This window comes from Chiloscyllium plagiosum, unplaced genomic scaffold (assembly GCF_037043375.1).
Source record: "Chiloscyllium plagiosum isolate Xiang-an unplaced genomic scaffold, Cpla_swu_hap1 HiC_scaffold_8, whole genome shotgun sequence".
Classification (NCBI taxonomy): Eukaryota; Metazoa; Chordata; class Chondrichthyes; order Orectolobiformes; family Hemiscylliidae; genus Chiloscyllium; species Chiloscyllium plagiosum.
The window spans coordinates 34,188,861-34,204,590 of record NW_028270146.1 but is presented as its reverse complement, the minus strand read 5'-3'; the positions used below and the strand labels follow the sequence as shown (position 1 = coordinate 34,204,590).

The 15,730-nt window shown below is 42.8% G+C and overlaps 1 protein-coding gene across 1 annotated transcript in view; it reads left to right on the top strand.

The window, feature by feature from the left end:
* The first annotated feature begins 235 nt into the window (after nucleotides 1-235).
* rin3 (Ras and Rab interactor 3) overlaps nucleotides 236-15,730 on the top strand; it is a 115,425-nt gene continuing 99,930 nt past the window's right edge. Inside the window, exons 1-2 of the mRNA XM_043697207.2 lie at nucleotides 236-698; nucleotides 969-1,140. Coding sequence (XP_043553142.1) covers nucleotides 649-698; nucleotides 969-1,140 — 222 coding nt within the window. The 5' untranslated portion in view covers nucleotides 236-648. The remainder of the gene's footprint in view (nucleotides 699-968; nucleotides 1,141-15,730) is intronic.

The following is a 15,730-nucleotide window of genomic DNA, read 5'->3' as shown; positions in this document are numbered from 1 at the left end:
CTGCGCCGCTGAATCAAATTAAGCAGTTGCAAAACTTTACAGACTTCCACTGCCTAGGTTTGATTGGAACATGCTATAAGTGTAGGGAACCGTCTGGTCTTATTTAGGAAAAGCTCTGTTTGGAGTGTAAGGGTGGGGAAGGGGGCGGGTGGATAAAGAGCTTACTCACCCTTAAAGGCACCAGAATAGTCAAAGCAATGCAGCCACATCTGCAAACAAAAATAAGACATTTACTTATTTAACTTGGAGCGCTTCGGCCAGATTTGAAGTGGATTTGGCTCCACAACTTGCCAGATGATGTCAGTGCTCCTCCCACACACCGTGTAAAATTCCAAGGCAGGGAAAGCTTTGAGTTAGTGATACTGAAAGCTTGACCATTTCGAGCTGCCTCTTCCTCAGATCCCCCCCGTTTGTTCACACAATACAGGAAGTCAGAGAGAGAAAACCCACAGCGCACGCCTTCCTGCATTTCTACGTCTATTAGTGTTCAAAGTCTGCTCAATCCAACGCCATCTTTCTGACTGAGAGGCAAAGTGCGTTATTCTTCTTACTAAAATGTGGAGTTATTGCTCAGTTTGGAAACGACAGTGCTGAAGTCAGCATATTTCTTTAAATGGGTCTGCACAGTGGGGCTGATCGAGCGAAGCGATGATGGAGAGAACATCTGGACAAGAAGTGGAAACTGGAGACAGGCCAGGGTATGTAGCTTAACATTGAACAGACTGGTTATTGCTCAGGGTTTTTTATTTTAACAAAACAAAGCATCTTACTATCCCAGGAGCTTTCTCCTAATGCACTTCACAAGTTTGTGCATTAACATGCAAATTCAACTTTGCAAAGTCTGACTTCACTCGTACTGTTGTGTCAAATAATCTGTCAACATTGTTATTAGTGTGGCCGGTCCCATTGCCACGTAAATTCTAACTCTTATCTATAATGCAGCCAGGTTATGTTCTGTGTCCCTTTAGTTCACTGCTAGGGGCGAAAGATGAATGTGGACAGCCTGCCACCGCCACTGTCCCTTCGCCGTTTCCAGGCATCAGCATTCCGGATAAACTCATCAGGACTTGTCCAGTGTGGCTTCAACTCAACACCAGGAAAGAAAAAGTCACGGAAATACTCCACCGGGAGCCGCCCGGGGTAAGTGTGTTTCAGCCGCTGTGGTCAGGTCAAGTCCGAGCAGTGGGTGGGGGCTACTCCTATTAAAAACATTCACTCCCCATCGAGCTATAAAAAAACACAAAGAGGAAATGTTTAGATTTCAACTTTTATTTGACTAAAGTTTCGTTCACTCATTACAGTCTTTAGCGGAAGGTTTGAAGTCAGACCCTTTGTGGATTAGACTTGGATTTTTTTAAGTCTCTGGGTCAGCTATGCCAGTGGGTCAGATTGTGTTGTCTAAACTATTTGAAAGTGGTCGTTCTTTTGGAAATTCCTTTTTACCTTGTTCGGTATTTTGTTGCAAACGCTCGATCCCGTTCACTTATCATTTAAGATTATTCTTCGAACAGCCTAAATGGCTCCTCCAAGCGGCAGCTAACCCAAGCACCGACAGAGAACATGTTAGGAGCCAGCAATTTAAATACTTCTTCAACTTTTCTCTATAATGAATAAATTGCCAAGCCAGTAAAAGTGATCAAAGTGGACATCATTGCATGGGGGCAGTTTGCATGCTTCACTGACGCATTTGCCTTTTGCTTGTGGTGAACACTGCTGTGTTCAGTGTTTTACTGCTCTGTCTGTCCGAGTTGAATAAATGGCTCTGGTGGTTAACTGCATTACCAGCTGGTGGACTGTAATTGATGTGAAAGATCCAATATCAGTCTAACAATAGTGCAGCAGCAGCAGTCTTCTTCCCTGAAATCTTGGTGACTCCTTACTTTTAGAAATACAGTATTACAAATGTATGATTGGGTATTAGCAAAAAATACTCCGTGATATGAATAGACAATAGGTGTAAGAATAAGCCATTTGGCCCTTCGAGCCAGCACCACCATTCATTATGATCATGGCTGATCATCCACAGTCAGTATCCTGTTCCTGCCTTATCCCTATAGCCCTTGATTCCACTATTAGATTAGATTAGATTACAGTGTGGAAACAGGCCCTTCGGCCCAACAAGCCCACACCGACCCGCCGAAGCGCAACCCACCCATACACCTACATTTACCCTTTACCTAACACTACGGGCAATTTAGCATGGCCAATTCACCTGACCTGCACATTTTTGGACTGTGGGAGGAAACTGGAGCACCCGGAGGAAACCCACGCAGACACGGGGAGAATGTGCAAACTCCACACAGTCAGTCGCCTGAGGTGGGAATTGAACCCGGGTCTCTGGCGCTGTGAGGCAGCAGTGCTAACCACTGTACCATCGTGCCGCCCTTATCTTTAAGAGATCTATCCATCTATTTCTTGAAAGTATCCAGAGATGTGGTCTCGACTGCCTTCTGGGGCAGAGCATTTCATATATCCACCACTCTCTAGGTGAAGAAATTTCCCCTCAACTCTGTTCTAAATGGCCTACCCTTTATTTTTAAACTGTGTCCTCTGGCTCTGGACTCATCCATCAGTGGAAACATACTTCCTGCGTCCAGAGGGTCCAGTCCTTTAATAATCTTATACAATTCAATCAGATCCCCTCTCATCCTTCTAAACTCAAGTAAAGACAAGCCCAGTCACTCCAATCTTTCAACATATGATAGTCCCGCCATTCTGGGAATTGACCTCGTGAACCTACGCTGCCCTCCCTCAATAGCCAGAATGTCCTTCCTCAAAGTTGGAGACCAAAACTGCACACAAAATTCCAGGTGCAGTCTCACTAGGGCCCTGTACAGCTGCAGAACGACTTCTTTGCTCCTATACTTAATTCGTCTTGCTATGAAGGCTAGCATGCCATTAGCTTTCTTCACTGCCTGCTGTACCTGTATTCTTAATACGATTATTTACATAGAGCCATACAGCACAGAAACAGACCCTTCAGTCCAACTAGTCCACATCGATCATGTTCCCAAACTAAACTAATCTGACTTGCTGCATTTGGCCCATATTCTTCCAAACCTTTCCTATTCATGTTTATCCAAATATCTTTTAAATGTTGTTACTGTGCCTTCTCCCGTTACTTCCTCTGGCATTTCGTTCCACACACAAACCATTCTCTGTATAAAAAAGTTGCCCCTCACGTTCTTTTAAAGCTTTCTCCTCTCACTTTGAAAATAGGTCCCCTAATTTTGCATTCTCCCATGCTAGGGACAAGACCTACTCAGGTAAAAACAATGACTGCAGATGCTGGAAACCAGATTCTGGATCAGTGGTGCTGGAAGAGCACAGCAATTCAGGCAGCATCCGACGAGCAGCAAAATCGACATTTCGGGCAAAAGCCCTTCATCAGGAAACCTACTCACAAGACCTACTCACCTTATCTATGCCCCTCTTGATATTACAAACCTCTATAAGGTCACTCCTAACTTCTATGCTCCAGTGAAAAAAGTCCCAGCCTATTTTTATAATTCAAGCCCTCCATTCTCAGCAATATTTTCTGAACCCTCTCCAATATAATAATACCCCCTTCCTACAGGAGGGCGACCAGAACTGCACACAGTACTCCAGAAGAGGCATCACCAACCTCAACATGACATTCCAACTCTATACTCACAGATCTGAGCAATGAAGGCAAGCATGTTAAATGCCTTAACCCAAGGTTCAGAAACAGGAGGCTGGAAGAATACAGCAAACCAGGCAGCATCAGGAGGTGGAGAAGTCAACATTTTGGGTGTAACCCTTCTTCAGGAGTGGGAGTTGGTGTAAGGGGAGCTGCAGATAATGGGGGGCAGTTGGGAGAGGGTTTTGGGTGGGGAAGGGGAGGTTGCTGAGTTAGTGATAGGTGAACACAGATAGAAGGTATGACCTAGTTGGTCAATGGGAGGAATGAATCTGGTTAGTAGCTGGAAGGAAGGGTCTATCAAAGTAATGGAAGGGAGGGGAAGGGGCTGGGGCTGGAAAGGGAGTCGGAGATGGGAAGGGAGGTTATTTGAAATTGGAGAACTCAATGTTGAGTCCTTTGGGCTGTCAGCTGCCCAGGCGGAAGGTGAGGCCTTGCTCCTTTAAATTGTGGTGTGATTCACTGTGGCAATGGAGAAGGCCGAGGGTGGTCATGTCGGAGAGGGAGTGAGAAGGGAAGTTAAAATGGACAGTGACTGGGAGGTCAGGTCAGCCCCTGTGGGCCTGACTGAGATTCTCGCCAAACTGTTTCCTTAATTTATGTTTGGTCTCCCCTGTGTAGGGAAGATCACATTGGGAGTACCAGATACAGTAAACTAGATTGGAGGAGAGGCAGGCGAATCTCTGTTTGGGGCCCTGGATGGAGGTGAGGGAGGTGGTGTATCGGCAGGTTTTGCATCTTTTCCAGTTGCGGGGTAGGTTCGTGGGATTCAGGGGAGTCAGTGGGGAGAGTGGCGTGAACCAAAGATTGGGTTAAAGTGGGTACTGCAGATGCTGGAGATTAGAGTCAAGATTAGAGTGGTGCTGGAAAGGCACATCATGCCATGTAGCATCCGAGGAGCAGAAAAATCGATGTTATGGGCAAAAGTCCTTCATTAGGAAGAGCTGATCCTGATGAAGGGCTTTTGCCGATACGTCAATTTTCCTGCTCCTCGGATGGTGCCTGACCTGCTGTGTTTTTTCAGCACCATTCTAATCCTGAACCAAGGATTGGCAAAGAGGGGTGGGAAGGCAGAGAGGGGTGGGAAGGAGAAGATGTTCTTGGTGGTCAGGTCTAGTTGGAGTTGGCAGAAATATTTAAGGATAATACGTTGGATGCGGAGACTGGTGGGGTGGTTGGTGAGGGCAAGTGGGACTCTGTCTTTATTTTGTTTAGAGGTGGGGGGCATTTAGAGCAGTGGAGCAGGGAATGGAGGAGATGTGGTGGAGAGCTGTCTGGATGACAGAAAGGGTAAAACTTGCCAGTACACCACCCCCTTCACCTCCACCCAGGGCTCAAAACAGTCCTTCCAGGTGAGACAGAGATTCACTTGCGACTCCTTCAACTTAGGCATAAGTGAGGACTGCAGATAGATTCATAGAGATGTACAGTATGTTGCAATTGTACCAGCCTCCAACACTTCCTCTGGCAGCTCATTCCATACACGTACCACCCTCTGCATGAAAAAGTTGCCCCTTAGGTCTCTTTGATATCTTTCCCTTCTCACCCTAAACCTATGCCCTCTAGTTCTGAACCCCCCCACCCCAGGGAAAAGACTTTGGCTATTTACCCTATCCATGCCCCTCATAATTTTGTAAACCTCTATAAGGTCACCCCTCAGCCTCCGCTCCAGGGAAAATAGCCCCAGCCTGTTCAGCCTCTTCCCATAGCTCAAATCCTCCAACCCTGGCAACATCCTTGTAAATCTTTTCTGAACCCTTTCAAGATTCACAACATCTTTCCACTAGGAAGGAGACCAGAATTGCATGCAATATTTCAACAGTGGCCTAACCAATATCCTGTACAGCCGCAACATGACCTCCCAACTCCTGTAGTCAATACTCTGACCAATAAAGGAAAGCATACCAAACGCCTTCTTCACTATCCTATCTACCTGCGACTCCACTTTCAAGGAGCTATGAACCTGCACTCCAAGGTCTCTTTGTTCAGCAACACTCCCTAGGACCTTACCATTAAGTGTCTAAGTCCTGCTAAGATTTGCTTTCCCAAAATGCAGCACCTCGCATTTATCTAAACTAAACTCCATCTGCCACTTCTCAGCCCATTCGCCCATCTGATCAAGATTCTGTTGTAATCTGAGGTAACCCTCTTCGCTGTCCACTACACCTCCAATTTTGGTATAATCTGCAAACTTACTAACTGTACCTCTTATGCTCGCATCCAAATCATTTATGTAAATGACAAAATGTAGAGGACCCAGCACCGATCCTTGTGGCACTCCACTGGTCACAGGCCTCCAATCTGAAAAACTACCCTCCACCACCACCGTGTCTTCTACCTTTGAGCCAGTTCTGAATCCAAATGGCTAGTTCTCCCTGTATTCCATGAGATCTAACCTTGCTAATTAGTCTCCCATGGGGAACCTTGTCAAACGCCTTACTGAAATCTGTATAGATCACATCTACCGCTCTGCTTTCATCAATCCTCTTTGTTAGAGTCTAGATTAGAGTTGTGCTGGAAAAGCATAGCAGGTCAGACAGCACCTGAGGAGCAGGAAAATCGATGCGGTCCTTCAACTTAGTTTATTATATCCGGTGCTCCCAATGTGGTCTTCTCTACCCCGCTGTGCCCGCAGGGAGTGACCTGACATCCCTGTCACTGCCCATTTTAATTTCCTTTCCCACTCCCTCTCCAACGTAACCATCATTTGCCTCCTCCATTACCACAATAAATCAAACCACAAATTGGAGGAACAACACTTTGTCTTCCGCCTGGGCAGCCTACAGCGTTGAGACTCAACATTGAGTTCTCCAATTTCAAATAACCTTCCTTCCCAGCCCCACCCTCTCCATTCCATTCTTCTCATTGACCCTTCCTTCCAGGTACCAACTGGATTCATTCCTCCCATAGTCCAACCAGTTCGTACTTTCTACCTGTGTTCACCTATCACTACCTCAGCACCCTGCCCCTCTCCTCACCCAAATCCCTCCCCCACCCCCTTTATCTGCAGCTCCCTCTGCACCCACTCCAGTCCTGAAGAAGGGTTACACCTGAAACATTGACTTCTCCACCTCCTGATGCTGCCTGGCTTGCTGTGTTCTTCCAACCTCCTGCTTGAATATAGAACATAGAACAGATCATGTTTACGGATCCTTGAGGAGGAGCGGGAGCAGCTCCAAGTTGTGGTCCACATAGGCACCAACAACATAGGTAGGAAAAGGGATGGGAATGTCAGACAGAAATTCAAGAAGCTAGGGCGGAAGCTTAGAGCTAGAACAAACAGAATTGTTATCTCTAGTTTATTACTCATGCCACGTGTTAGTGAGGCAAGGAATAGCGATAGAGAGAGCAGTTAAACATGTGGTTACAGTGCTGCTACAGGAGGGAGGGATTCAGATGCCTGGATAATTGGGCTCATTCTGGGATAGGTGATACCTCTACAAATGAGATGGTCTACACCTGAACCAGAGGGGTACCAGTATCTTGGGGGAGAGTTTTGCTAATGCTCTTCGGGAGGATTTAAACTAATTCAGCAGAGGGATGTGAACTTGAATGTAGCTCCAGTGTACAAGAGGTTGAGAGTAGTGAGGTCATGAATAAGATTTCAAGGTCACAGGAGTGTACCAGCAGACAGGAAGGTTGTTTGAAGTGTGTCTACTTCAATACCAGGAACATCCAGAATAAGGTGGGTGAACTTGCAGCATGAGTTGGTACCTGAAACTTTGACGTTGTGGCCATTTTGGAGACATGAATAGAGCAGGGATAGGAATGGTTGTTGCAGGTTCCAGGGTTTAGAAGTTTCAGTAAGAATAGGCAAGGTGGTAAAAGAGGGGAAGATGTGGTATTGTTAGTCAAGGACAGTATTACGGTGGAGGAAGGACATTTGATGAGGACTTGTCTACTGAGATAATAGGTTAGAAAAAAGAAAGGAGAGGTCACCCTGTTGAGAATTTTCTATAGGCCTCCAAAAAGTTCCCGAGATGTAGAGGAACGGATTGCAAAGATGATTCTGGATAGGAGCGAAAGTAATAAGGCATGGGGTCCTTTAACTTTCCTAATATCGACTGGAAATGCTATAGTTCGAATACCTTAGATGGGTCAGTTTTTGTCCAATGTGTGCAGGAGAGTTCCCTAACACAGTATGTAGACAGGCCAACAAGGGGCGAGGCCATATTGGATTTGGTACTGGGTGATGGTCTCAGCCAGATGTTAGATTTGGAGGTAGATGAGCACTTTGGTGATAGTGACCACAATTCAGTTATGTTTACTTTAGCAATGGAAAGGGATAGGTATAAACCGCAGGGCAAGAGTTATAGCTGGGGGAAAGGCAATTATGAGGCAATTAGACAAGATTTAGGATGCATTGGTTGGGAAAGAAAATTGCAAGGGATGGGCACAATTGAAATGTGGAGTTTATTCAAGGAATAGCTACTGTGTGTCCTTGGTAAGTATGTACCTGTCAGGCTGGGAGTAAATGGTCGAGTGAGGGAACCGTGATTTACTAAAGAAGTTGAATCTCTTGTCAAGAGGAACAAGGAGGCTGATGTAAAGATGAGGCGTGAAGGCTCAGTTAGCGTGAATTTTTCACGTTAGCCAAGAAGGACCTAAAGTGAGAGTTAAGAGCCAGGAGGGGACATGAGAAATCGTTGACAAGTAGGATGAAGGAATACCCTAAAGCTTTCTATAGGTATGTCAGGAATAAAAGAATGACTAGAGAAAGATTAGATTCTGTCAAGGATAGTAGTGTGAAGTTGTGTGTTGAGTCCAAAGAGATAGGAGAAGCGCTAATGAATAATTTTCATCAGTATTCACACAGGCAACACACAGGTGTTAGCAATTCTGGAAAGTGTGAAAATAGTTAACCCCCCTGGGCTGAATGGGATTCATCCTAGGATTCTCTGGGAAGCTAGGGAGGAGATTGCAGAGCCTTTGGCTTTGATCTTTATTCCTATAGACAGTGACGAGATAGTGCCAGAAGACTGGAGGATAGCAAATGTTGTTCCCTTGTTCAAGAAGGGGAGTAGAGACAACCCTGGTATAGATCAGTGAGCCTTACTTCATTGTTGGTAAGGTGTTGGAAAGTGTTATAGAGATAGGAATTATAATAATCTAGAAAGTAATAATTTGATTAGGGATAGTCAACACGGTTTTGTGAAGGGTAAGTCGTGCCTCACAAACCTTATTGAGTTCTTTGAGAAAGTGACCAAACAGGTGGATGAGGATAAAGCAGTTGATGTGATGTATATGGATTTCAGTAAAGCATTTGATAAGGTTCCTCATGGTAGGCTATTGCAAAAAATACGGAAGCATGGGATTGAAGGTTTTTTAATGATTTGGATCAGGAATTGGCTAGCTTAAAGAAAACAGAGGGTGGTGGTTGGTGGGAAATGTTCATCCTGGAGTTCAGTTACGAGTGGTGTACCACAGGGATCTGCTTTGGGGTCATTGCTGTTTTTCATTTTTAAAAATGATCTGGATAAGGGCGTAGAAGAATCGGTTAGTAAATGTATGGATGACACTGAAGTCGGTGAAGTTGTGGACTGTGCCAAAGGATGTTGCAGGTTACAGAGGGACACAGATAAGCTGCAGAGCTGGGTTGAGAGGTGGCAAATGGAGTTTAATGTAGAAATATGTGAGGTGATTCACTTCGGGAGGAATAACAGGAACAAAGAGCACTGGGTTAATTGTAAGATTCTTGGTAATGTGGATGAGCAGAGAGATCTCTGTATCCACATGCATAGATCCCTGAAAGTTGCCACCCAGTTGATAGGATTGTTAAGAAGGCATTCGGTGTGTTGGCTTTTATTGGTGGAGGAATTGAGTTACGGAGCCATGAAGTCATGTTGCAGCTGTACAAAACTCTGGTGCAGCCGCACTTGGAGTATTGTGTAAAATTCTGGTCACTGCATTATAGGAAGATCGTGGAAGCATTTGGAAAAGATGCAGAGGAGATTCCCTAGGATGTTGCATGCTATGGAGGGAAGGTCTTATGAGGAAAGGCTGAGGGACTTGAGGCTGTTTTCATTAGAGAGAAGAAGAGTAAGAGATGAGCCAATAGAGAAATAGAAGATGACCAGGCGATTAGATAGGGTGGACAGTGAGAGCCTTTTTACTGGGTTGGTGATGGCTAGCATGAGGCGACTTAGCTTTAAACTGAGGGGTGGTAGATATAGGAGAGATGTCAGAGGTAGGTTCTTTACTTAGAGAGTAGTAAGGGCGTGGAAAGCCCTGCCTGCAACAGTAGTAGACTCGCCAACTTTAAGGGCATTTAAATGGTCATTGGATAAATATATGGATGATAATGGAATAGTGTAGGTTAGAAGGGCTTCAGAACGTTTTCACAGGTCGGTGCAGCATCGAGGGCCGAAGGGCCTGTACTGCACTGTATTGTTCTTTGTTCTATGCTCTTGTTTGTTTTACCAAAATTTAATACCTTACTTTTATCCAAATTAAACTCCATCTGCCACTCCTCAGCCCATTGACCCAAGGGATCATGATCCCTTTGTAATCTTAGATAACTTCTTCACTGAAAAATATGTTACTGGAAAAGCGCAGCAGGTCAGGCAGCATCCAAGGAGCAGGAGAATCGATGTTTCGAGCATAAGCCCTTTGGGCTTATGCCCGAAACATCGATTCTCCTGCTCCTTGGATGCTGCCTGACCTGCTGCGCTTTTCCAGCAACACATTTTTCAGCTCTGATCTCCAGCATCTGCAGTCCTCACTTTCTCCCATAACTTCTTCACTGTCCACTATACCGTCAACATTGGTATCATCTGCAAACCTACTATGCCTACTATGTTCTCATCTAAGTCATTTATATACATAACAAACAAAACTGGACCCGTTACCAATCCTAATGAACACCGTACTAGTCCGAAACACATCCCTCCACCACCACCCTCTATCTCCTATCATTGAGCCAATTTTGTATCCAATTGGCAGCTCACAGTGATTCCCATGTGATCTAACTTTATTAATGCATCTACCACGTGGAATCTTGTCAAAGGCTTTGCTAAAGTCCACATACACAATCTGACTTCATCAATATTTACAGTATTCCAGATATGCCTTACTTGGAGGACATTTACTTGCTATTCCTACTTATTTGAATGAGTTTCGTCACCAGAGGCAATTCTGGGCTCTTGTAGTTGAAGCCTGACATTTGCTTGTAGCCATTCTCCATATGAAATGGGTCTTTGCACAATGACAGGTAACAGATGCAAACTGTGGCTCCAAAACATCATTTATTTGAGACACAGCAGTATGTTGGGTACTACAGCACTTTCCATTTTGACCCTACTGTCGCCTCTACCCTTGTGCAGTTCAGGAGACACATACCTATGCTTTCTCAACTGGAGGTTTGGTGCCTCACCCTGTGATTCATTCTGAATTGCCACTTACTTTTTCAGAAGTCCGTATTTTGTGGTAGCTAATTTGAAACATGGCTTTTCACTTTCAGATACAGGGTTAGCATTTTCTATTTGCTATCTGATTGTAGTATAACTAAACAAGTATCACCAAGTGGCACTGCACTCTCATTAGATGCTCAATATGGTCGAATAGAATCTCTATGTCTGTAGACAGTCGTGTGATATATCATACAAGCCACAGAAAACTTGGAAGACACTAAAGCATTGAATACACAAAAGGTTCAGAACAATCCTTCAGTTTCTATCTGTCTTCCAGGCTTTGACTTGAGACACCATTGACAGCAGTTTGTTCAGATAGAATCAGTGCATCCCCAGGGTGGAAGGCCACCAGCTTTATCCTAGGATTAATTTTGTCTTTGAGTGTAAGAATAGTGGTGACTGATACGCAGTGAGCTGAGCCCCAGGGGCCTTTTTTATAAACTTCTTTTTTTTAATTCTTTGAGATAGTGTATGAGATAATTTGCATAACCATGCTGATCTCACTGAAGCGCAATGCTTGTTTCAAATGTTTTTAGCATTTGAACCACAGTTTTTTTAACTATTACTTTCTAATCCGAATAGAGTTGCTGCTTTCTCGTAAGGGTCTAGAACACCTGGGCGTACTTCTTGTAAATTATTTGGTTCCTGATACACTTCCTACGCCATTTACAGTCTCCATCATGTACTCCTATAATTATCACAATCTTTATGTATTGAGAGAGAGGGCATCCTCCTCCCTTCATTCACAAAATATCTTTTGTAATACATTATTGTAGAGATTATCCAAATGTGCTGAGCCTGGCTAGTAAATTGGCAGTTTGTGGCCTCCTGTTGAACGATATCGCAGTTTAAAATTTACAATCTCCATTGGTTTTTAAGGCACCAACTAGTTCACAAGTTGCTCAAGAGTCAGTAAAGAAAGTTCTTCCAGAAACAAAGTTAAAAATCACATAACACTAGGTTATAGTCCAACAGGTTTAATTGGGAGCACTAATTGGCGCTCCGAAAGCTAGTGCTTCCAATTAAACCTGTTGGACTATAACCTGGTGTTGTGTGATTTTTTTTTACTTTGTACACCCCAGTCCAACACCAGCATCTCCAAATCATTCCAGAAACATTATGATTAGTTAGTACTTTTGCATTTCCTTTTCTCATATAACTTACCAGCCATTCAGTAGAGCCCTCTCGCCCATGAGTCAGAAGGTCATGATCAAAGTACCATTCTAGAGTGGTAAGTGCCTAGCCAAGGCAGCCATATAGGAAATTACTGTAATTTTAGAGATAATGTCTTTCAATGAGGCATTTAAATCCCTTCTCCCTGTTCAGGTGAAGTCAAGTGTCCTCTGTGTTGAAGATGAACAAGGAGTTCTCTTGTAGCCTATCCTCACCATAACCCTCCAAAGAGACCAAGATGAGTGTCTATCTCACTGCTGTCCATAGGAATCTTCTATCTATTAGTTAGCTGTTTTATTTGTGAGTAAAACCAACAAGCAGCCATCAAAAAGGAATGTGTGATCTGTGAAAAAATGTGACATATGCAGAGAATGTGAGAGAAATCATACTTGCGTTATTAAGGGTTCTCTTTCAGATAGACCCAGGCCAGACACCAAGATTTTTGTTCAAAGAGTTATTTATTTACACTTGATACCTGAGTTTCTTCTACATCTGTGCCCCGTGCTGCTCCAATTACTACCTTCCTGCAGACTCCTAGCACATGACAACTGGCATCTCGGTTGTGTCAGAGTGTACCTCAGAGGCTTATCATTAAATCCTATCTCTGTAATAGAAGTGATAAACTTTCCGTTTGGTGACCCTACTGAAATCACTTGCTCAAGAATTACTCATTTTTTAAAATGAACATTTTTTTCCCTTTTGCTAATAACCCAGAATTGACTAGAAAAAAATATTACGCCATGGCAAAACCAGTAATAAACCTGTTGTGTTTGGAAATTAACATGCTGGCCATAAAGGTGCTTTCTGACGTGTACAAGATGAGCTGGAAATGAGTCTCTATGCTTATTTTAATAATATTTCCTTCCGGGTTGTTTTAAAAAAAGTAACAACCCATATCTTTCTGCTGCTTGCATATTGTGCTAACATAAATGGGGACACAATATTACCCAGCAAAATAAAAATGTACAGCAAATTGTATTGTTCACTAAATTAAACAGTTTCATATGTGGGTTGTGGGAAATGTTAGATGAAATCCAAAGGTACCCTGGTTCCACGAGGTGCCTGCTTTAATGGGACCCCAGGCAAGTATCCCTCACTAATTACAATTCCGAATGGGATGGGGATACTCATAAATGGATAAGCTCGTGCATGAGGAGCAACAATTGACTTCATTTCTTTATGCAACTCTTCGCTCAGTTGTCTGCAACAAGGTGGATATAAAAAAGAAGTCCTTCTCTCATGGATACCTTTCCCCAATCCAAATATATTAATCTTCTGAAAAAAATCCAATTTAACTAAGTTTTCTTGAGTTAAAGAAAAAGTGATTTTTTTAACCTAACAAAATGCGAGAAAGATAATGAAACATGACACGCATACACAGGTTAGAAATATGAGGGGAAATAAAAAAAACAGAAGTTAAAAGAAACCTGAGTATTCAAGTCAGACTTTGGCCTTCCCATGATGAATGGATTGCAAAATATTGCGTCTATTAAACTGAAGAATCGTACTAGTACTGTACTGACCTTGGCAGTCGAGTGATTATTTAGAGATTCTTGTTTCCGTCACTTGCTGAACAGAGATGGTCAAGTTCCTTCAGCAATGATTTTGCTGACGATTTATTTTCAGCAATAAAAGTGACTTTATTTCTTTTTAGCTACATACTCAGGGTTGTTTAGCAGAAATTCCCAGCTATGCCCCTTCACTGCAGACTTGAGTACAATGGATACACAAGCTAGCAAATGAGCCTGCCAGCATACGGAGACCAGAGGCTGCAATTTGGTTTTTAACCCTCTTTGTTATGTGCTCCTGGAATGATAAAACACAAACATGTGTTTCACACAGAGCACAGACTTCAAATGTAACATTCCATGATTCCTCTTGGATTCACTGTAATCCACGCAGCAATTTTCAACAGCCAAAGAATTGACAACTTCAGCCATCTTTTGGCTTGTAGATCTTTCTAAATAAACACATGTTGTACTTAGGAGTTCAGTATATCCATAAGTAAATTGGAGTAATGATCTATTTCCATGACAAGACTCATGGAGGAAGAATGCCACTATGAGTAAGAAAAATACTGCTTTTTGATTCCAAGTCTTTTAATAAAATATTGTTTTGATTAACACGTTCACAGAAGCAATACTCCAACACCTTGTGTCTGCACAAACAGCACAAACCTACAAAAATTATCAAAAGAACGGGCAAAGTCATTTTGGGATGAATTATGATATGAAGCAGGTACCAAAGGTGATTTAATGATTCTAAGGTGGTCGCAACCATTAGTTAGAAAGTCTTCCTTGCTATTAAATATGCAATAAAATAATTCAAACTACATTAATTATGCAAAATGTTTCTTTTAAAATTAACACAAAAATGAGACTAAGTGACTGCTCATTTAAATAAAGATAAAAGCAGGTCGGACAGAAGCCAAATTGTAAATTAATTGGTGTTGATTTCAGCCCTAGTTATGATTACAGCTCAAATCTCTCTGTTAATTTATCTCCCACTGGAATCCTGGTCTGGTTGAAATGAGGTTAATCATTTTTTGGTTGGAAATTTTGTTGGTTGGCATATCTCAAGCAGTTGACATTCCCACTGAGATGAGTGGAAGATTTTATGGTGTAGGTTGAGATATGAATATATGGCAATAAACAATAAATCATTTCCTGTAAATAGTGTCACAGGACTTTTTATATTCACCCAAACAAGCAGCAGACCTTAAATTAAAACTCTCATGAAAAATCCATGAGGCATTTTTTGCTGTCTTTTATTTGCACATGGCAGTTACTAAATTATCCTGATGACTAAGGGCGGAAGGCAATAAATCATGTGAAGAAAAGAAGGAAGTTTGCAAAGATGCTTAATCTCCAAAACAGCCAAGTTACATTGAGTCAATATCTGTGTTTTATGGCTTTAACTAGTCTGTCTCCAAACTTACAAGCCAATGATAGACATATGCAGCAAGTCTGAAGGAGGCAAATTCCAATCATGGCTTGTCAAAAGCACAAGGGGAGAGATTACAGAAGCTCTGCTGTATTTGTGGCAATGTGGTGGGCTAGGACTTCTGCATATCTAGTTGCAAATCCTAGAATGAGCATAGGGACTTGCATTATTTACCATGCTAGTTATATTGTAGGAACTCTAAATTTTAGTATCAACTCCTTCTATGGGAAGTCTATCTGCACCATGAGCATCTACTTATTACTGCCTGTGATTGGCCAGAGCTGGCAGGATGTGGGAGTACTGGCATATGGCACATTATCAACTTTAGTACAGAAATAATGCAACAATGATAAGCTGTTCTTCTGGTTACAGTCAAAGAAAGAGCACAGGAAACAAATGCTGGACTTTGTAGAGTGCAGGTTGACCTTGTGGGTACTGAGTATCATTCTGGGCATTGTCCTAAAAGTGCAAATCATTTGGTAAAATATCTAATGAGCTATTAAAGAGAGTAGATTTTTGGGCTGTAATAAGATACTGGCAATTC